Below are 22598 nucleotides of genomic sequence, written 5' to 3'. Positions count from 1 at the left end.
TGTCTGACATAGATTATAACTGATATTTGAACAATTGCAATGAGCTGTGAAAGATGACTGGACTTTCCAAAACCACAGAGGTATTGTGGGACTGTACAGTACAGTACACCTCTGCTCTGTACTACTGACAGGACTGAAGGTAGATGTTTAGTACTTCTGCTCTGAGGTCTGCGTGATGCCAGGTTTTATCTCAGTCAGCATGCAGACAGCTCCAAAGAGCAGGCAAACATCATCCACAATCTATATTTTATATAAAAAGGATTTAATTACACTCTACTTTGCACAAAAATATATTGTGCAAAAGATTTGGAAACACACCCTAAAACATATTTGCACACAGTTATAAGCATTCACAGCCGAACAGTGACACACTAGTCAAATAAAGCTGGTTTAGAAGTAAAGACACAAACAAACATTCAGCATGTGCACACATTAATTGTCTGTCTCCCATAAAAACATCACAGACTGCAGCTTTTCTCATCTTTCACTTTGTAAGTCAGTCGTTTTTTTTACTGTCTGACAACATATGAATTATATAAATTTACTTGATGTCACCAATTAGTTTATTTGTCCTGCAGACAGCAACTCTCCGCTTTACTTAAAAAAAACAAACAAACTCAATGTTGTCATAATCTGCAGGGCATCTGTTTCCATCTACAGAGTTACTAGTCTGTCCTGTGTGGTGTTTACTGTGCTCGTCCCTGCAAAGAACTTACGCTTTGTTTCGGCCTTGGCTTTGTCTTCCTGGCTAAAAACATATGGAATGTAAAAGGGGTTTTGTATAAACAAAGAATACATCAATAACCTGTCTCCTTTGGTCTTTCAGTGTACAGCACACAATAGAAAAATACAAAATAGCCAAAATAAAGGTCTGAGACATCAAAATCAATAAGATGTTTTGCATTTAGTGCAGTTTTAGTATTCAAATTAACATCGTAAACACTTTTTGAATATACAGATGTACAGAAGAGGAAAAACTTGTTACAACACAAATTTGGGACATATGCTCCCATTCAACCCATATACACACTATATAAACAGTTTTTTTTTTTTTTTCCAATTTGAGCTTACCTGTCATGATCGTAGCCATTTGAACATTTACTTATTTGTCCGCTCACAGAATGTAAAGTGGGGGTGGAGAACACCATGTTGGAAGAGGCAGTCTGTTACTGTCAGTAGTCTTACATATTGTTCAGTATCACACAAAGTGCGGTACGTCTGTAAATACAGCATGTGTGCACATTTTCATGTTAAGAACACTCACACAGTTTACTGTAAGCACAGATGCTGAGTTCACATTCACTGATGTAACTCCCAGTGCTGTTGGGGAAAAAAAACATTAAAAAAAACGGAGTGGTTAATTTCATACAAGAGTCCATTCAGTAGATCACAGTGCTTGATCTACATTATATGTACAGTTGAACTACAGTCGATCAAAGCAGCCTATTCAATGTGCAATATGTGACAGTCGTACATGCAAATTTACACATGTAAATTTGGAACAAAAGCTTTACAAATAACACCGTTATTCAGTTGTTTGATAACTGAGGCCAGGTTGGTTAAAAAAAGCAACTTTTGGTAGTGTCTGAGTCGCAATCATTTCGGAGAAGCAGCTGTGATTCAACTCCAGATGTAAACGCCTTTGATAACATCAAAGGTTATGACCTCTTAAAGAACAAAGCTCAGACTTCAGCCAGTAAGGCAGCTGGATTTTCAACATAACAAGAATTTTTGAAGGTTTGAGATGAAGGCATATGAATCTGTAAAAAATGTCTTTAGAAATGAGAAACCAAAGAGAAAAAGAAAAACCCTTATACAATTACACTTGGTTTTCGATTGGATAAGAGTGGTTTCATACTGAAAACTGCCATGTGAAATACAACTTAAAGTATGTCCTCCATCAGACGAGACAGCAGCAGGTCAATCATACAAGTCAGGGGTCATAGTTCAAAGTTCAGACCCTAGAGTGAAAAAGGTGGTGCAGAGTCTTTGTTGTGTTAACAGGACAGATGATGTGTCTTTTCTAGGGCATTTCTTTCACAGTACACATTCTGGGTCAGGTCATGGTTTTACAATGTTTTTTTTTCTTAAAGGCGAGGATAACAGAAATGATGCTGCTCTTTTTTTTTTCCAGAAGATGACCAGACTAGCCTGTGCCCTTACGTCCTTGTCCAGGAAAGCTGGTGCCGCCTCTCATGCTCGGTCCTGGCAGCTTGCTCATCTTGTCTTTCAGGTCTTTAAGGCTGTACAACCTGCTAAAGCTGAAGGTAAATGGAGCCCTTCCTGCTTCCTGTCTGTGTGCTTCCCGTACTGATACTGTCTGGTTCTGGGAATGTGAGTTTGAGTTGAGAAAGGAGGCCTGAGGTTTTGGGATAGTATGTTGATTCTGTGATTGTCCAAATCTCGCCCTGCTCTGTGCTGCTACAGGCAGTTGAGAGAAGAGGCTCTGCTGGTTGTGGTAGACCTCGCCCTGCTTCTGCCAAGTTGCAGACCGGACAGCGCCCGCTGCCATTGGAGGGGGTGGCCTGGACGGAAGTCTCAGAGGAGATGAGGTATTATCTAAGACTTGGAAACTGTTGTGGAGCACCTTGTTTTCTGCTTGGTTCGGCTGTCGGCTTGCCCAGGCACGAGCCCCCAATGGCTGGCTGGCTGAGAGGGGTTGAGGGAGTCTGGGTGGTCGGAAAGGAGAGGACTCCCCAGACTTGGAAAGAGTATACAAAAACAAGGGAGAAGAGCAGAGAAGAGAAGTATACAGAGGCATCAATGCATTTGACTTGCGTTAATTATACACTTCAACAAACACCATATCACTGTAGTGTGCTTGTGATTTACTGTATCTATACTACAGTGTAAAATTTGACCGCTCACAAATGCATTGCAGAGTGAAATAAAAGCTTTGTTGCAAATGGAAAAGAAAGGTTCATGGGGGCAAATGATGAAAAACTACACACCTCTGTTAATATTACATGACTGACCTGAGTTAAAACATGCCACCTCAACACCTCAGACTTGAACAGACTATTGTTAGATGAAAAGTGTAGACTCAGGCAAACAGTGAGTGACTTGGACGTTGGACTATAAATCTTTTACAGATTCATTAATATTGCACCAGTGTGAGCATGTGTGCGATTTCATTAAAAGTATGTCACTTTAATTCACACACAGTCACCTTCTTCAATAATGAACAAATGTCGTGTGTTTCAATGTTAGTGATGCTCAGCTGGTGCATACTCAGAAGACCTAGACACACAGACAGGACAGAAATGCTTAGCTTGTACAGTGCACCTCATAGACAGACAGACAGACAGACAGACAGGTAGATAGGTAGCTTTGTGCAGTCACCGGAAAACAGTGAGCTTGACTATGTCTGAAGGTGACAAAATCCCACTACCAGCAAGTTAGTGTAAAAAACAATAAATTGGTTATGCATCAGCTGGGAGTTGTCATGCAAACAGCAATGGAACAGGAAGTTATTACTCAGACTTAAAAATAGCCTGGTACAACTCATCTGTACAGATAAAATTAACATTTTAATTTTCACAGCCAACAAGATAAAAACTTTTACAGATGTGACACCTGATTGACACCTGAATGACCTTTTACTTTTTAAAAACTTTTTTAATTAAATATTGTTGTAAATATGTTGCCTACACCATGCCCTCTGAAAAAGGGGATAAACTGTGAACTGTGCTTACACTTACCCTTAACTTATGTCACTGGTGTACGCTGAACAGAATACTGCAAAGTGTTTAAAAAATTAACAATTACAAATGATTGCGGTTAGATTGCCCCGTGTGTTGGGTTTAAAAGTTATTTTTTGTTCGAAGAGGAGAATTATTTTGAATACAAGGATGAGGACATCTGCCGTCTCACTGTCATACCTTCTGTCCCTCCGTCTGTGTAGTTGACTGGGGCCTGTCTCTCCTCTCCACGCTGCTGGGTTTTGGTGCCACTTTGTCCACCACCTTGTCTTTGTCCACTTTCTCAGTCTTCTCTGGCTTAAGGTCACCAGTAGACAGTCGCTTTGCATCTGTTGCATTATTGGTGGATTCTCCTCCGTTGATCAGTCTCTCTGCTGCTGATTGTTTTAGCACCTGCTTTCTTTTAGGGGCTTGGGCCTCCTTGTCTTTTCCCACCACCTCTGTTGATTCTTTAGCCTGTTTAAGATGCTCTGCTGTTCTCTGAGCCTCATCGCAGCCTCTCGTCTCCGTCCCCTCGGAATCTCTCTCTGCCAAACTCAGTTTCTTCCCACTGTCATCCCCTTCTCTCCCATTTTCTTCATTTGTGGCTTCCTTATCCTCCCCCATTTTCACTTTCTCAAGTATAGAAGAAGAACTGGAGACTCTTGAAGGCCCAGACAAACTCTGTGTTTCACCGCTAGAGGCCTTCCTGTCTGTAGTGCCTGACATAGAAGCACAAGTGCTATTATTTATGCATGCAGGACTAGTGGTAGCGGTGGTAATGGTTGTAGCATTTGTGGTATTTGTGTGTGTGAAGCTATCATGATCCACTGTCGTCCCATGGTTGCAAAAAGTTGGGTTATGGGAAGGAGTGTCGCTACATTCATAATACTCCTCCGAGGTGGTGGAAAGAGTGGAGTCATCCCTCGATGAGATATACCCGTCGCTAACGTCGGGTGTAGGAGTTCGAAAATCTGGAGTGCATGACCGTGGGTCCGGCGTGTGCGTTCGTGTGTCTGGGGTGGGCGTGCGTGGGAGAAATCCGTCTGGGGTTGGAGTGCGTGCCAGAGCAGCGAGTGGCCGCGATTCTCGCTCAGGGGTCGGCGAACGCAGGTCTGGCACGTGTGTGTCGTAGACATGTAAGCGCAGGGGTCTTTCAGGTGTGTGTGAGCTTGCTCGTGCTTTGGGGGTCTGCTGGGATTCTTGAGAGGTGACAATGATGTGTGTGTTGTTTTTTGCCATATTTGGCTTGCTGTTTATGTGGTGTGCTGATGTGTGTGAGTTGGTTGTGGCAGAAACAGAAGTGTGTGTTGAAGCTTTTAAAGAGTCCACAGTTTCCGACACTAAATCAACTGGATTCGATTCACAATCTGACATCCCCTGAGGTTCATGAGCTCCGGCATGGTATGTCTTGTGTTGTATCACATTCTCACTTTTTTCACTTGGCACACTAGCAAACTCAGAGCCTATAAGGGTTTTTTCTGAGGCCTTGGTGTCACTCTGTACTGTGGCTACACTGTCTGTCTCAGTCTTTGAGGTTATTTTGCAGTCTGTTGACGTCAAACTCTTGGGCTCAACTTCTTTTGGAATTATTTCTTGAATATTCACACTATCTGCCTTTGCTGCATCAGTAATCAAAAGATCTGATTGGGCTTGTGGTTTGGTTCCAGTGGCTGATTGCACTGCTGCTCTGTCATCATGCAGTCCAACTGTTTCCTCATGTTTTATCTCTTGGGAAGTCACATTCTGCTTTTGCTGCGGAGCTTCTTCAGGATTTTCTGTGTTCTCACTGTCTTTTTGAGCTCCTCTTTTGCTTCCACTGTTGTTCTGCCGTTGTGGGACAGTCTCTGGGTCTTTTACTGGTGGTGTCTGCGCAGCATTCGCTAAATCAGCCTTACTGTGGACCACTAGTGGCCCCGTGCTGGCCAGGCTCTCAGGTCTCCTGACAACACTGATCTCTGGCAGCTTCTGGCCGTTGCTGGTGCCGTCATCTTTCATAACCAGCTTGACAGTACGAGGTTTAGGGATGGGAGGAGTTGAAGTCAAAGAAGAGGATGTGCAGGACGGAGGCACAGAAGTGGAAATGTTAGCTGTCCTTGAGTTCACTGTGGGAATGTGGGGGTGTGAAGGCCTCCCAGTGTTGGGAGTGGAAGTCTTGCTGTTGGATTGAGAGGGTGTGTGTGCGCTGAGGTGAGGTGTAATGTTGTGACCTGCATCTTGGTCGGTGGGTGTGTCTTTCTCTGGTTCAGATTTTTGCCCAGATGCCAATAATTTCAGTTCTGGTGCCTCTCCTTTATTTTTGATGTCATCGGGCTTTGTGCCGAGTTGTGTTGGCTGAACGCTGTCTACCACAGATTCTTCAGCCTTTGTTTTATCTTGTGTTGGCTGGAGTTTATTCATCTCCTCATGTTTAGCAGCAAGCTGTCTGGGCTTGGCGACCTCTGGCAGGGTTTCCTTAGGCCTGCTGAATGGACTGCTAAACCTGATCGCTTGGCTTGTTTCAAACATCTCAGATCGCTGCAAATGGACCTGCGTTGGTCTGTTGGCATCCCGAATGTTAATAAACCCGATTACGTCACTTGGGGGGTCAGGCTCTGGCCAGGTAGGCAGGTACGGGATCAAGCTTGCCTTCTCTAAATTGGTAAGTCCAGGATGGAGGGGAGGAGCCTCCTGTGTACTGTCTTTACTAAACTTCCTCCGCCTTGTCTTCTTGGTTTCTGGGACCTCTGGGCTCTTGGAGTTGACTGAATTTTGGGGCTCTTTGGAGCTGTTGTTGCCAGCAGAAGTAATCAGGCTGGGGTTGCCTGCAGCAACCAGGGCATATTTGGGGTTGTATAGTTTTCTAGCAATAGCAGCAGAAGGAGGGGCAACAGCGGCTGGCTGTGGGAGGGGCTCCGGCTCAGGTTCAGGCTCTGTGGCGACCTGCCGGAGGTCAACAGAGCTCGATGTTGCGAAAAGCAAGCGAAACAGTCGATCGAAAGCATCCACTGCCTGGCCTGTAACCACGGTGATGAGGTTTCTGTCCAGCCTTGAGGACATCCAGGTGAAACTACACAAAACACAGCAAATACAAAGTAAGACTACACCAAGACATCACAAAACAAATGCCACCTTAATGAAAATATACTGAGGCCAAATAAACTATAAACATGGGGAACTATGTGTATTTGATGTGGATGTTTACAGCTTTAAATCAACCTGAAGTACAGAGAGTGTTTCACTGGCCAGTTAAGGAGAGACTGCATTGTACATGCATTTATTTCTCTTGTACACTGGATACACTTGCAACCAGTTTATCTAGTTTGTAGGGAATGCTACAGAATATTAATAGACACAGTGCATTCTTTATTCATATCTGTCTACCCCATGTTCATAGAACCAAAGACAGGTGGAGCACACAGAGATAATCTGTTTCTTTCGGTCAGCTTGCCTCTTTCTCACACCCTCACACATAAACACATGCACATGCACACACACATAAAGTACACTGACCTGTATGACCCAGACACAGTTTTGTCTCCATCAATGAACATAAATCTGTGCCCCAGTTTCCCTTTGACCTTGGTGCATGACCGAGTGAAGAACTCTGCTCCGTCTGTGCAGCGGACACGAAGGTGCTGTAATATACACACATAGACAAAGGGTACAATTAATCTGTGACCTGTGTAATGTAAGTGGTTACTTCATCAACATTGTGGCATTCTAGTTTTTAATTCAAGAGGGAAATTAACTGAGAATTACAATCACAACAAATACTCATAACATCAAGCATACAAAGATGAAAACAAATATTATTTTTATGATTTTATGAGTTGATCTTATCTTACACCTTGAACATTTATTGACAATTGAATAAAAGGTTGCAATAATTCAATTTACTTGTGGCTGCTCCTCCATAAGACTAGTGATAACATACTCACAATAACAGGTTGGGTAGACAGATACCACTTAGGACAGAACTATGCGTATAAACTTAGGGTACATCTATCTGCATTAAATTTAAATTAGTTTAAACTTTTTAATATAATCCCTACAGCCATACAGAGGTAGTAGCAACAGTAATTTTTCACTTGCCGCCCTTAATTTAAGCAAATTGCCTCACATTTTCAAACTGCTGAACAATTACAAATACCAGATCCAGTGTAAGTACTGTGGTTAAATTTTGCACAACCAACATGTTAAATGCCATGAATTCTGAATCTTAATCCCTGTCTTGTCATCATTCTCGTAGATTTTCTTGACCAACTTTTTTGGTCTTTGTTGGAACTTGCACAGCAGGCAGAGTGTAAAAATATACTTATCTCATGCTTCCGCTAGGAATAAACTCTGGTGTCCCACAGGGGTCAGTTCTTAGTCCACTTACGCTTTCAGCATTTGAATACAAAGAAAACTGAACTGTTGACGAATGTAGGTTGCTTTTTGAGAATATTTACATAGACCTTAATGGCCCAATGCCACAATCACAAAGTTAAGAATTTAGACATAATATTTGATCGTGTATCCTCTGTTGTTTGAATGTTGTTTTAGGATATTTGCTCACCAAGCCTTTGTACTGCTGTATGGCTGTAAAGCAATATAAGTGATATATCAGTAATATCAGAGAGTGGCTGTGCTAACATTCATGATAATAACTGGGTGGTACAGTGTATAGTGTTGTAGTCATAAAAAACATTAACAACATATCAGATAAGATATTACACATGAAAGGTAGCTCCAGATAAAAAGTTTTTCAAGTCGTTTTGTCATTTCTTTGTTACTTCCTGTATGTCTTATGGACAACCCAGAAGTAAGTGTGGAAGACAATATATGTTAATAATAAATCTCAAGAATATAAAAGCTACATCCCAGTTCAGCAGCTGGCTCCTCCAACATCCCTCGATGGAATATGTCATTATGGGCCAAAAATATTCATATTCTTATTCAAAGGCTCTTCCACTTGCATCAGAAATATGCAGCTATCTATTCATAATTTAATTTCTGGTGGACATGACGAGTGTATCCATTGTGGCGCTCAGTATCACATAATCCATTGCTTGTCCACAATTGTTAAATTAAACTTGGAAGTAAACTGGAAATGTCATGATCAAATTGTGTTACAAAGTATTTGGTTCATGTTTATCATTGTCACTGGTACTTACATCAGCCCTGCAATGTATGAATAGAATAAAAACCAGGACTAAACTCCACTATTTATTCTCATTAAAATATCTGAGTATGTTGGCAGTCACAGGCTGGCCATTACCCTGGTATACTGTTTGCCAATGGACAAGCTGTTTTTCAACCATTTGAGGTATCTTTTTCTAGTGATAAACAATATGATTTTTACTTACTGATTGGCCCTGGGGCCACCTGAACACACCACTATTTTTGATTGTTTTAAGTTTAGACTTAGACTATCTAATTTGGGGAGGAGCACAGGTTCAGCCTGGCCTTTAGTTCCTTTGAAAGATGCCACTTCATGTGCTAGGTCTCTCTGAGAGGACAGACCCTGAACTGATGCAGCCAAAACATGATAAAACCAGTTGTCTTGATGCAGTAGATAGTTCCTGGTATGGAATCTTTTAAGAAACACTTGTTTTTCTCCCTCCTTCACGCTCACCCTTGAGTGTCTCCTTCCCTCAGTACATTCCTTTGGCTAACTGATTAGATAAAATCAGCAAATTGCATTTCTGCGTGCGTGTGCATTCAGTTACAAGATGTGGATGATGAACACTTAAGCTGTCATACAAAGAATTTCATGTGAAAATACACCCAGTGAATGAGCTTTCGTCACAAAGTATACTCTAACGTCAACATCTCAACCAACTGAGGCAATGTGGATTTTGTGAAAATACTTAACCTCAGCTCTAAGTCCACATCTGTCAGGTTGAAGGGTCACTGTAACATAGGTGTAACATATTCAGAAACCTCCACAGACAACTGAAGAGTAAGAAGAATCTAGCACCTCTTTGCCGACATCAACTCCTCCAATCCTATCCATCCACTCTTCCTCTTCTTCCTTTTGTATGTGTGTGTGTGTCAATGGGTCGGTCACCACACGTATGCAGGTTTGCGCACACACCCCCGTGGAAATAACCTGTGCTGCTATATGTATATCTATTACCATCTCTTAAGATCTACTACATATGGCTTTTTGCATCTTCAGTGCCTCACTTCTGCCTGACAAATACTGATGTAAAGCAGTGTATACTCAACAGTAAACAGCACTTTGAACATAATTAGTCAAGCACCTTGGGAGCCTCTAATGTATGTAGGATTTTCTCCCTAGAGGAAGGAGGACAAGCACTGAAGCAAAGCAAGCATTTAAAAAGCCCGACTTACACCTACTAAACACTGTGAGATACTAACCATAATACCATTAAACATATCACCTGCTGTTCTTGGGAAATAATGACACTTCACCAGAGATGTTTGTATTGGCTGACTTGAGTTAAAACAATTATGTCTGGTGGCTTGGCAGCTTGATGAAAATATTAATGTCAATTAATGTAATCCATTTCACCGGAAATAATGTTGTATTTTCACATGTCCCAACATGACCAAATTCTGTTTAATATATTATGGGTTTTTCCTGATAACTGGCCAATTATGGAGTAGAACACTCGAGATAGACACAACGAGACAAAAGACTCATCTATTGTACTGTGACAGCTGGTAGGGTTTGCTTGTTGTTGTTGTTTGAACCCTTTTGTGTGTGTCTGTGTGTGTGTGTGTGTGTGTGTGTGTGTGTGTGTGTGTGTGTGTGTGTGAGAGAGAGAGAGAGAGAGAGAGGCATAGATAATTGAAAGCACATGCCATCTGCATGTGCTTTCACTTTTGCGTCAATTGCATATCTTTCTTTCACAAGATAATTTGTACTTATTGTGATCTGCGTCAGTAGTTTACAGATGTATTTCAGTCTCAAGCTGACATGATCGTTTCTGTTTAGCACAAAAACTTTTAACTCACATTTAATCTCCCTATGTTTCCAAACACCTGGGAATTCCCCCCGATGGCCAAAGGTCAAATATTTGCTCTCCATCAGTGAAATATTTACTCTCTACTATAAAGGAACAAAAACAAATTTAACCTTAAGGAAATGATTATTAACTTTTTTTTCCAACAGCTCACTATTTAGGTTAACATGACCTATTGTTTCCGAGGTGGAACCTACAAATGGTGATATTGGTTGGTCAGTCTGACTAACAGTGTGGTCAACAGCAAACTGATGTGGTCCCTTGTACAAAGGAAGCATAAGAATCTAATTGGAAAATTATTGTATAATTTACTGACCATATACTGACTCAAAGATGAGGGTTTTTATTTTTGACTTGTTTTAGCTTAGACTTGTTACTAAATGCTTAACATCAACTCGCTATGCAAAAATGATTGAGGGGGTGATGCTGGCTCACCTTAAGGTGTCCGGGGTGCATGTTGGCCCTCTGACACATGGACAGGAAATGAGGTAGCGTTGTGCGTTCCAACAGGATGTAGACAGAAACCCTCCTCTTGAAACCCGCATCTAGCAAATCTCTGAAGATGTCAACATCAGTGAAGACATCCATCACCACTGCTATCACCTGGAGACACAAAATATAGTTCATTCACATGGGAAATACAGATATAGATGCACACAAATATGCTAATTAATGAATACATGAACAGACAGCCACTACAGCTCTGAAGTCAACATGACTATATTTGTACATGCAAACATACAGTGTTGACTCTCTTTCGGCAAAATAAATAAGGTTTAAGTTGTTCCACAGGTTTGAGTAAGATATGATCGCACAAGTTTTTCTGTGCCAAAGAAAACTCAGACAATAATTAAGGGCAGTTATGAGTGCTTCTCCAGCTCTCCTCTTGTATGACCCATACATCTTTTTTCTGTCAGAAGCTCTCTAGGAAAAAAAAGCCCACAGGATGTTTCAGTGAAATAACATATGCCACTGATAAAAGCTGCTCTGAAATAAAACATGTCATAAACTTGTGCCTTAAGATGAATCAGCTGCATGAACACACACAGGCACACACTCATGCACATGCACCCTGGCAGTAATGCTCATGCAAATATCCAGCATAATGCTCCCATGTTGCTGGGACAGTTACAGTGTATGGTGCTTCCAGTCCCTGATAACACAAGTTGCACTTTACTCTTGATTGTCTTATTTGGTCTGCAGGCTGTACTATGACCTCATACTGAGAGCCATGGCTGTTCATGGTAACACCGTGTCAACATTACAGGAAATCCTTAGAATGGGTACAGGTCACAAAAATAAGCAGCTGATAAATCTTAGAGTATTTCAGAAGCTATAGTTTTTTTTTTTAATAATTGGAAAACAATGTCCCAGACATGTAAACAGCCTTGAAAGGGAACTTGAGTTAGAGTTGCATGGGCTTACACTATGAAAGGATAAGACGGCTTGCTTTGATACAACACGAGAACCAAAGAGAAGAGGAACAGCACAGATACATAGATGTACAAATATTCAGCAAGCAGACATTGCTAAATAGAGATGAATATTTCATTATAAGGCCAGCAAATAAGGCAAAACTACCTCAACTGATTTGACTGAAGCCTACTTATAAACACTCATTAGTTTTGTGCGTTTAAATGCTTATGCGGAAAGTGCAGAGAGTAAAATGTAGGATGTAGCCTAGCAAACTGACCGGGCATTGCTTAAGTACCAGAAGCCCAACATACCTTATGCGCCTGCGCAATCATTTTTCTAACAATCTCTTTGATGTGTGCCTGACCATCCATCGGTGGCTGAGTGTAAACGGTAGTGCGCGTTACCCCCCGGTAAGCATCGCAGTCCGGCCAGCCCAGGTCCATCTGGGGTATAGATGTGTCCGATAGTTCGGGCCAGTAATGCAGTGACAGTGGGGGCTCGTCATCCTCTGCATTCCCAAGGAAGAGCTCCGAACCCGGGTCATAAGGTTCCAACGCCTTGGCAAGAGTGTCCAGCTCCGGGTCTGAGAGGAAACCCCGTAGGCCGCGGTCATGCAGGCACTTGAGGAACGCCTCGCGACCATCCTGGAGGAGAGCCTCCAGTGCGAGCCGCTGGTCTTCGCAGTAGAGAAACTCCGGTTTGGACTCGTGCGTTCGCGGATTCACATGGTTATCGTCAAGGCACTGTATCTGGGACAGAGCCATGTTTGCAGCCCAAAACACTGAACAAGAAACAACACCAAAACTTTAAAAATCCACCAAATCTCACGAGACGATTCTCCTCCTAAACTTCTCCAGACTTTGGGTGACGAAAGCTGCAGAAGTTTGCCTCGAGACTCTGGTGCACAGTACTTAATGTAGTCCCCTGCTGAGGTCAACCTTCAAATTCCTGTGACCGGCCATGGTGCATTAACACTCAGCCACTGTCATCCCGTCGAACGGCCGGGGAGAGAGAGAGATAATGTGAGTTTGAGTGACAACACGCCGGCGGAACCGCCCGACAGGTGTGACCTGACAGACAAAACACACCCACCCACATATATACAGAAACATGCACACCTTTGTCACGTGACCTGTAGGGCTTTCCAACAGCTCCTCTCTGTGTTTGTATGTGTGTGCTCAGGAGTGAGACCTAGAGACAGAAGTATACTTGCTTTTTCTAGTTTGACCAGAGAAACGATTTGAAGCCACCCCTCGCTTTTCTAAACCTCATTAAATAATTAGCCTGTCAGTTCCCCATACACATGAAACATCATCTGATAACCATCAGTCGATCTTGCGTTATAACCTGGTGCTGTTTTACCTGTTCTGGCATGTGTCTTAACCGCCCTGCCAGGATGGGAGAGCCCTGGCCTGTGTTTTGAAAAGAAAAAATTAAGCCTATAATTACTTTAAACAAAAGCAAACATAAGATGGAGAGATCAGGATGAGATTAATGTCTAAAAACATTAACTGTAATGAATACACTGTTCAGTTTTTGAAAAAAAATCACAAGAGAGTTCAGTATTTTGTGTCTTGAACCACATTCACCTACCCAGGTGATCATGACTCTGAACATCAAAACAATAGTTTTAATACTGGTTTGATGTTCTTAGTAGTAATTATTGAGGATCATGTCATGTATCTCATATTACGTAAGAGCTCCAACTAAATATCCTTCCCTGGTAATACTAATAAGTTAATCACAGTTAAATGTATGTATCACTGAACAGTGTAAGCCAAAGAAACAAATCTCAAACACATAGCCACTAGGCTGACATGTTTGGAAAACTTTAAATTACTTCACAGTTAACTTGATTATCAGTAGATAACAGTCACATGAGGCAGCCTGGTTTGATCTCTGAAGTCGTGTGTGATGTAATGACATGTCGTTAGCTACTCTACGAGACGGTGGGAGAAAAAGCGATTACATTGATGCCTGAAGGTTGACATATGCAGTATGGACGCACAGTAGCGTGGTGCTCACTGTGAGGTATTCATTAGTCAATATGTCTACATGAACATAAATTATTCATTTGCTGTGATTGCTCAGCATGTGTTGTAGCCCACAGGCTAACAGGAAAAAGAAAAACAGGAACGTGGTTAAATGTTTGTCACACTGACGAAGTAACAGAACATAATACTTCAAACTGATTTTGTTGGCAGGGAAAGTTACAGATTTTATGTTTTCACACTGATAAGGCATATTAAAATGAAAGGATAGGTTCACCCAGTTTTAACCAAATAATTACATGGCAATTCTCAGTTTTGTGTGAAGAAACACCTTCTTATTTAGGTTGGCACGAGGAACTTGGGCAGATGTTTTTATACAGTCTATTATTCAGTCTAAAAGCACCATTGTGAGTAACAGGCTTAACTGCCATAAAAGTTGAAACCTGCACCACTTTTGCTGCAACACAATGCAGCATCATCTGCCAATGAAATACTCGCAAGTGCGCATTCCCAGTAGATTAGAATGCATTGGATAAGCCTTCCAAACTCATGGATAGATTTCTCAAACTGAACTCCTAGATTGTTTTTCATAACACTCTCTCTGGTACCTAAAGCAACATTTTTTTTATTAACATACTTAAAAAGTGCCTGCTTACAGAGATTCATTTACGATGTATTACCACCTCTCAAGTGATGTGACACCACCTCTGCAGACCTGCAGGCTATAGTGGCTGGACTGTGGAGGATGGTGGAAAGTGATAGTGCTTGGCTTTGGCTTCTTGAGGGCAGCATTACCCTTAAATATTTCCAATTTTGACTCCGTCTGGCTGTGACTGCACATCACATGTTTTGTAACTCTCTGAACCTCAAGCTGGTATCTTGCTGCCTCGTCCACTGGCCATCTCACCTTTTGATCTGTTTACTTGCTGATTGCCAGCATGTGACTAATTATATAATGAACTCTTCTTCTGGTTTAAAGAGTGTTTGACCGGTTTGCAGGTCAGTTGTGGTTATTGCTCCTTCCACTGTCAGGAGTTAAACAGCCAGCGGCTATCAGTCAGTCAGACTGGTTCAACAGTTTTGTTGTATTTGCTTCTAACGCCTGTGAATATCACTGATGTCACAGCGCACACACCTTCCCCTGCCGCTTGCTCTTTTACTGTCACTCTCATTCATACAGTTGACACATTGCTTCCTCACCTTGCCTTTCCATCTTTCATCAGTATTCTGTTTCCTCGTTGTCTCATCTCTCTCTTCTCCACATTTTTTTTTATTCTCCATCCTGTCTCATTTGGCTGCTGTCTCACCACTCGACTTCAGTTTTCCTCCCGTTTGTCTCTGTCTACTTCACTTCCCTGCTCTCATCGGTTACTTTGAACTGAGAGATTTGCTTTGCGACAGTGTGTCGGCGACGTTTAGTATCCTTATGCTGTCTCACATTTCTAGTGTATGACACAAACATGCCATCATAAATGTGTCAGTCTGTCTCACACACACATACCACAGCCCTTTATCTACAGCGCACAAACTTCAAAGTGACTCTGCAGTTTAAAAAAAAAAAGAACAGAAAACGGCACTACTATTTCTGGTTACACCTTTAACTCTTTCCTCCTCTTCTCCTCTGCTGGATGCCCGTTGGGTATTGACTAACTGTCATTGACAAGCCAGAGGTGACTCTGTCAAGAGGAATGAAAAAAGTGGGTTATTAGAAAAAAAACTAAACAAGCTGAGACAAAAGAAAGAAAAGAAGTGATTCATAAGAGAGGAATTATAGGATGTAACCCTGTTTCCTGCTTTATTTCAAAGATTTCATCCTAGTGAGAGACGTAGCATTTCTCACATAGCACCAGTCAGCTGTCAGAGCACACTGTGCTACATCCTTAATGACATACAGTACATTGAGTGTGTGTGTGTGTGTGTGTGTGTTTCATCAGTTGAAGTGCTACTCAGTCTCAGACATATAAATGCACTCAGACCTTATTATGTTGACAACAAGAATTAAATGACAATGGGATTTTCCCTGGCATCTACAGTTTATCATGGGATACTTAAATTTAGTATTTCCTTTCACACACTAATTATAATTTCATTACCATTTACGTCATCAGTCAAACTCTTATTATCATTATTGTATGTATACAGTGGTTCCCAACCTGCGGTCCACGTAGGTATTCCAAGTGGGCCAACAAATCATTTGCAAAAAAGTACAGTTTTGGTGAAAGGATGTAAGTATTAAAAAAGTATAAATAGTGTTTTTAAATGTTTTAAAACAAAATGGTCTTTAAAAACATTAAAATGTTTTTCTCTGTGTCAAATATCATGGCAAATGCCAAGTAATCGCAGTATACACTTGAAATTAAGTGGCATTTTGTGCATGAAATTGCATCCTGTGACATTAAATGGTTGGTATGGCATAAAGTGTGTCACAAAGCTTACGGCAAACTGCATCAACAAAGAGGAACAGTGATCACAATTTAAAAGTGCAGGAATATGGTGGACATACTGTATAGGTGGCTACAGAATTATAGCAATATGTCATGGTATTTTGTGTGCCATACTTGTTTTTATTAGATTTCAATACACAGAAATGATTGAACAATAGTGCCCAAACTTCAAGTTCAAAGAGGTATATGTATCACTTTATTTAAATGATTTGTCATTACAGGTTAAGGAAGACCGGTCCTAGTTCTCACTGTCGATCAGATAAGATGTGGTTCTTAAAATATTTGTTGCAACAGAAACAAAGGCTTTATACAATGTTTCATCTTACTTGTAATATATGTATTCTATGATTACACATGAATAAGAATAAATACATAGGAACAAACAAATGATCCATAAATTTTGTTGAGCGTATTACATTTTAAGCTATGTACTGTAATATAAAACAAGGTGGCCTCTGGGCAGTGTGCATTTTCACTGGTCACTGTAACACAGCAACCTCCTTTACTGGTCCACAGAGCACAGGGTTGTGCACAAACACACACACACACACACACACACACACAGACACACGCATATATATACACACACACAAACATCCATTCCCATTGTCACATACTAAACATACACATAAAGTTTGCAGATATACATGTGTTCAGACGCACATTTTACACACAAATCCCTCCACACTCACTCCAAACTACACCAGCCCAGCGAGAGAGAGGAATCTGCTGTGTCAGTATCCACTGAGTGTCTGGCCCAAATATTCACAACACAATGACTCTGTGTCTCTCTGCTCAGCTCACCGGATCTCCTCGTGGGAACGGCTGCAAAATACTGGAGCAAATCCTGACTCATCTGCATCGGAGAAAAAACCCTGCCCTTCCTCTACAAGCTCCCATGGGCCACACACTCTTCATTTTTTTTCAACAGGTTAGTGTGTGTATGTCTGTGTGTGTGCTCTTATTTAGCCTGCACCAGTGCTGATAAGCTGTAATAAGTAATTGTGCCCAGGGGTATGTGTGTGTGTAAGTTAGTCTGTGTGTATAATGTGTGAGTTCTCCACAGTGTTCAGGTCCATATCTGGATTTTTTTTTTTTTTTTTTTACTTGATTAAAGTGAGGTGGAGTTGTGGAATCAGGTGGAAGCAGTTGATGAGCCTGTAGCAGCTGATTGGGCGAGGCTTATGATTGACATGTGATGTCACAGGGAAAATGGGAGGAGTCAGTAACATATGAGCAGTTCAGCGGCAGCTCGTCAGTCATCTGCTCCAGAAATTAATGGGCAAGTGCAGAGCAGGGGAGCAGTGCGAGGGGTGGGGTCAAGACGGCCTGCTGAAGGACCTGGCTCTGTGTTTGATTGACACGTCAGGTCACTGGCAGTGGTAAATAGGCTGGACATACTCCGGTGGGAAGTAGCCCACGTGCCCATGGCAGCGGCCCCTCCAGCGCAGTGAATCGGAGCAGTCAATGAGTTCGATGACGTCACCACGCAGGAAACGTAGCTGGGAAGGGTGGTGAGGGTTGCAGTCAAAGAGAGCGTGTGCATGATGGGGACGCTGTGGAAGAGAGGAAGTAAAATAGGGGGCGAGGGGGTGGGGAGGGAACAAAAGAGAAGAGAAAAGTTAATAACTTAAATTCTGGAAGTAGATCTCTATACACTAGTCTATACACTATACACTAGTTTTCATCATTAGCAGCGAGTCAGCCATTCCCATTCTCCCAACGCTGTATCAGAGCTCTGTTAAATTACATAGTAACGCAAATCCAACATTTCCTGCTGCTTTTTCACATTAAAAGCTTTCAACTAGCTAAACACTGTGATGCAGTCACAAGAAATGGAAATGTGTTTGTCCTTGAGGTTACTGATGATTGCAGTCATTCATAAAAATCGTTCACAATACAAGACTTCATAGTTTACAGCCTTTCGGTTTAAAATATTGACAGGATGTACACCTCCAACCGCAAATTTATTCTGACATTTTGTCGTACGTAAATCTGCTCATGTCATGTGCATCACAACATCACATGGTGGTTGCCCGTGACATGATGGAAAAGGTCCAACTATTGAACAACATCTTTCAACATAGTTTGCTTGGCTGTACTTTACAGATGCATGCTTTGCATTTCTGACAAAGTAGCTAATTAAACAAACAAACAAGCAATTATGGTTTTCTGTGTCAAAGTATACATTTTGTAATTTTTTCCTCCATCTCTTACTCATCTGACTCATCCTTATTATGATTTTTAAGTCTTGAGAGTTTTGAGTTTCTCTTCAAAGAGAAAAATACTTCTCTACTCTAGAATTAACAAAACACATCTTTAACTTTACTTAAGCAATATTTAATATTTTATTTACTAAAATACCTATACTTATTTGACTGTAATACTCCTAAACATAATACGTAGTTGTTCACAGATACAGATCTTTCAACATGGATTAAAAATAAGAATTCGAAGTCTTTCAAAAGCCCTCTATCTTGAATTGCTAGGTCTTCTGTTGGTTTGGAAAATTCCCCTTTGAGTGAAAAATTCATGGTAGTCGATACAGTTGTTTGCAAGCTCCTGAAATGTTTGAGAGGTTTTCTCTCATGATACAGCCGCTGAATTTTTAAATGGAGTGTTTCGTGGGAGCATTGCTATTTTTTTTGCTTCTATGGCTGCATTACAACGAAACAAAAAATATTTTTAAACCACCACATGGAGTAAGAATTCCCAGGTACGTGCTCCGAAGAGCTCAGGTCTGATTTTGTGTGGTTGCAAAAGCAGCATGTGTATTCAAGTTTCTTTAAAGAACAAATATATTTTATTTATCATTTTCATTCACATAATTTAATAATCTAGTGTGAGAGTCTCTGACCAAGACAGCAGCAGCAGACAAAATATAGACATGAGACTATATACGAATACTCAGTGATGACCAGTAATATTTTCTGCCGAGTTATAAACATCATGGCTGCTGCGTCCGTGTGGTTGGTGAACAAGGTCTGCACACACTGCCAACTGAACAGGTTTGAAAGATTGACATGACCAGGTGACAGCTAGGTTATATACCGTATAGTTCTGATAGAAGATGACAGATTTCATGCAGATGAGAGAAATGGCCTCTTTGGATTCATCGTTTTAATATTTTAATAATGTACGGACGGACAACCCAAAAACATAACGCCTCCGGCCCTGGCTGTCGCCGGCGCAGAGGCATAAAAACACAAAGAAACGTGTGTTTGAATACGTGACATACTGACACACGGACAAGACAGTGAGAGGCAGACAGAGGTGATGAGGTGGACAGGTAGACATTTCTCTATCTCTGTCTCTACTTCCACTCCTACCTGGCAACAGAAGTTTATATTGTTTAAACATGGCAAATCCCAATAAGGGAAGGTATTTTAGATTGCAGCTGCACTTTAATAAGGTGTGTATTTCCTCAAAACCTCACCATGTGCAACTTCATGAAACATGAAAATCACGCCACACAGCTCCTGTCCTCATAAACATTGTTCATTATTGACTACACTTGGGCTTCATCAGAGCACAGCTTTAAACAGAATAAATAACAAAATGGTAATCTACAGAAAAAGATAAGAAACAAAAGCAGAAATGGAGTAAGACACAGACAAGAAGACAGAGTCCAGAATGATGTGTGTGAGTGCGTGATAAGATTACACATCTACACACACGCACCTACTAAAAGCAACTCTGTTTAAACTGCAAGGCAAGGTGAGCTGCTTTCAATTCAGCCAGCAGACGATGTGCTTTCACCGTCTCACTGTGTTTTTCTTTGAGATGACAAAAAGTAGTGTTTTTCTTCTCCCCTGATAGTCGGCCCCCTCTGATCTCCGTTGACTGGAGAAGTAAAAGCAGTTTAAGAGTAGCAGAATAAAAGCAGCTATTTTAAGGAGAGTACCTTGAACTTAACTAACCTCTTAGCTGTCAGTTGCACTCGCACAGAGAAACGTGGATGTGATATGAACAGGGAGGGAACAGAGAGATTGGAGAGAATGCCTTATGTGTGTGATGGGTATCTGTGTGTTGTAATTCTTCATTTCTGTGGAGTGCTTTGTTTTTTTTTTTGTTTTCACACACACACACACACACACACACACACAGACAAACAAATACATTCACAAAGTCCACGGCAGGATTAGGATCAAGAGACAGAGACACAATCTATCAGTCCCACAAATCTATAAAATCCTCATGGTGTTATCCTTTATTGTTCCAGTGTTCTAGTCTAGACTTCTAGCTTGTGGGTGCATGTGCGTACGCCGCACAAGTGTTTGGGTGTGGGAGAGAGCAAGTGTGTGCAGGCCTCTGTGCAGTCAGGTGTGAGTTTGTATGTGCAACCTGTGACTTTTGTGTATGTGTGGTTGTATGTGTGAAACAGCACAGGAAAAACCCATTCATTCATTATTTCTGTGCCCGCTTGTGAGGAGCAGCGGTTTGGAAGGAGAAATATGGTCGCTCTATATCAGCTGCACTCGGCCGCCCTGTGATCAGTGTCCTCTCCAGCGCCAGCTCCAACCCAGAGAGTGAGCCGACAGCAGAACAAATTACTCCATAACATCAATGGACTACAGCTTTGTACTAGATTTGTCTCTGTGCGCGCACACACAAACACACACACACACACACACACACACACACACACACACACGCACACAGGGCTTTTAAATCAGAAAAAAACCTGCCTCTGACACTCCTTGTGTTTCCACTTGAAAATGACAAGGTGTCAAAAAGAGGGCAAAGTTTTGCATGAACAAGCTTTGTGTTTGAAGAGTAAGCTTAGAGACACAAGGATATAGGGGATATGCTGGTGGGAGAATTGGAAAAAAAAAAAAAAAAAGACTAAGAATTATTTCCATTCCTGCCACAGTGAGATAACAAATGATCTAGGGCCATGTAATGAGCTGATGTGGAATTACTTTGGAAAAGACTAACCGCACAATGGGAGGGACAACACAAAAAGCACTGGAACATGATTCATAGATTAACCCAGTCCTCGACAGACTCTGTGTCTGCGATGTGGTGGTGTCAGAAACGGTGAGAAAGACGAGTCGAACAGGGAGTAATCAGCCGAAGACAGCGTTTCCATGAATCATTTACAGTATGTGGGTTGAAGTTAAAATGACTGTTCATTCAATTAATTATCTAAAGGTCTAAAGGGAGCAATGAAAGGAGTAGTTTTTCTTTGTGTTATTGTGCTTTTAGAGTCACAGCTTAAAGCTTGCAATGCTATGTTGGTAACTGAAGAGCTGAGTATCTACTATTAATATTTAATATTCTTACTATATATATTTGACAGAGAGCATACACAATGAGAACATAAAGGCATGGAAGAAAACTGCTGAATGAACTGGTAGAATATTAGGTTTAGTATCATGTACAAGGACAGAAAAAAGGTTTACTGCGAATACCAATGGAGTTGTTTTGTTTTCTCTCTGACATCACCATTTCTGTAAGTGGCCCCTTGATAAAGCCTTAGTTGTAAGGGTGTTTGGAGACATACTGAGTGAAATAGGTGCAGCAGGCATTGGAGCGTTTTTGATGCTGAAGGCCAGGACGCAGCCACACAGATACAAAGTAATACGTAGTACAGTAAACAAGAACACAGACATAAAGCTATTACTAAGCTGCTGTGATCTGATGTGGAAAGACAGATTAAGACTAAGGCCACAAAGCTATGTATGTAAACACAGCACCTTCAACACGCCACCCTCAGCTATGGGGCATGTGTGACCTTATCTCCAGGTCATGATGAAGAAACATGGTGACCTACAGTTCAAGAAAAGTCACAGCCAGTGTGCTAATGTTGGGATGATACAAATTACTATTTATGACCAACAAAAAGTAACTCAGATTTGAATAATTGTTTAGTTTTGCAATCAATCTCTGCAATGGCGCTTTGCTTGCAGTGGTCAGTAAGGTAGAAATAAAGCACATACCTTGAGAAAATTAAGAGAAGATTGTATCAAAGATAACTGTTACAAATATAATGTAGCTTTGTAGCTATACAAGATTATCTATGGGGCTTTATGGGTAAAAGTATTTAAACGTATTCACGCATCTTTTTCCAAGTATTTCTGGGTTTGTTCATTTTAGTTTTATCCCAGT

General features: G+C 41.3%; 2 protein-coding genes across 7 annotated transcripts in view; both read right to left on the bottom strand.

The window, feature by feature from the left end:
• Window positions 1-885: 885 nt before the first annotated feature.
• Window positions 886-13120, bottom strand: LOC111647534 (uncharacterized). Of its 5 annotated transcripts, none has more exons than XM_023397150.2 (6): window positions 12364-13120; window positions 11072-11239; window positions 7173-7297; window positions 3882-6729; window positions 3702-3738; window positions 2563-2701 (listed from the first exon to the last, which is right to left on the bottom strand). In XM_023397150.2, the coding sequence occupies exons 1-5, from the start codon at window positions 12814-12816 to the stop codon at window positions 3709-3711; spliced, it is 3624 nt and encodes a 1207-aa protein (XP_023252918.1). In that variant the 5' UTR covers window positions 12817-13120; the 3' UTR covers window positions 2563-2701; window positions 3702-3708. The 5 variants fall into 5 exon arrangements, with proteins under 5 accessions (XP_023252916.1, XP_023252918.1, XP_087027535.1 ...); XM_087171409.1 differs by lacking the exon at window positions 2563-2701 and adding an exon at window positions 2758-3433; XM_087171410.1 differs by lacking the exon at window positions 2563-2701 and adding an exon at window positions 2758-3387.
• A 3534-nt stretch (window positions 13121-16654) lies between these two features.
• Window positions 16655-22598, bottom strand: part of grapa (GRB2 related adaptor protein a) — a 37561-nt gene continuing 31617 nt past the window's right edge. For both annotated transcript variants that reach the window (XM_087171407.1, XM_023397112.2), the window contains exon 5: window positions 16655-18043. In XM_087171407.1, coding sequence (XP_087027533.1) covers window positions 17858-18043 — 186 coding nt within the window. In that variant the 3' untranslated portion in view covers window positions 16655-17857. The remainder of the gene's footprint in view (window positions 18044-22598) is intronic.

Source organism: Seriola lalandi, unplaced genomic scaffold (genome assembly GCF_002814215.2).
Source record: "Seriola lalandi dorsalis isolate HSWRI2012SDOR001 ecotype SW California unplaced genomic scaffold, Sedor1 jcf7180002054997, whole genome shotgun sequence".
NCBI classification, from domain to species: Eukaryota; Metazoa; Chordata; class Actinopteri; order Carangiformes; family Carangidae; genus Seriola; species Seriola lalandi.
This window is presented reverse-complemented; position numbering and strand designations above follow the sequence as displayed.

Bases quoted from the DNA above. Each gene is read 5' to 3' on its own strand.
- LOC111647534 (XM_023397148.2), bottom strand. From the start codon at position 12,816: ATGGCTCTGTCCCAGATACAGTGCCTTGACGATAACCATGTGAATCCG. The intron at 6,730-7,172 runs GTCAGTGTACTT...TGTTTTGTGTAG, and splicing joins ACTGTGTCTGGGTCATACAG to TTTCACCTGGATGTCCTCAA. The intron at 2,702-3,881 runs GTATGACAGTGA...ACTCTTTCCAAG, and splicing joins CACAGACGGAGGGACAGAAG to TCTGGGGAGTCCTCTCCTTT.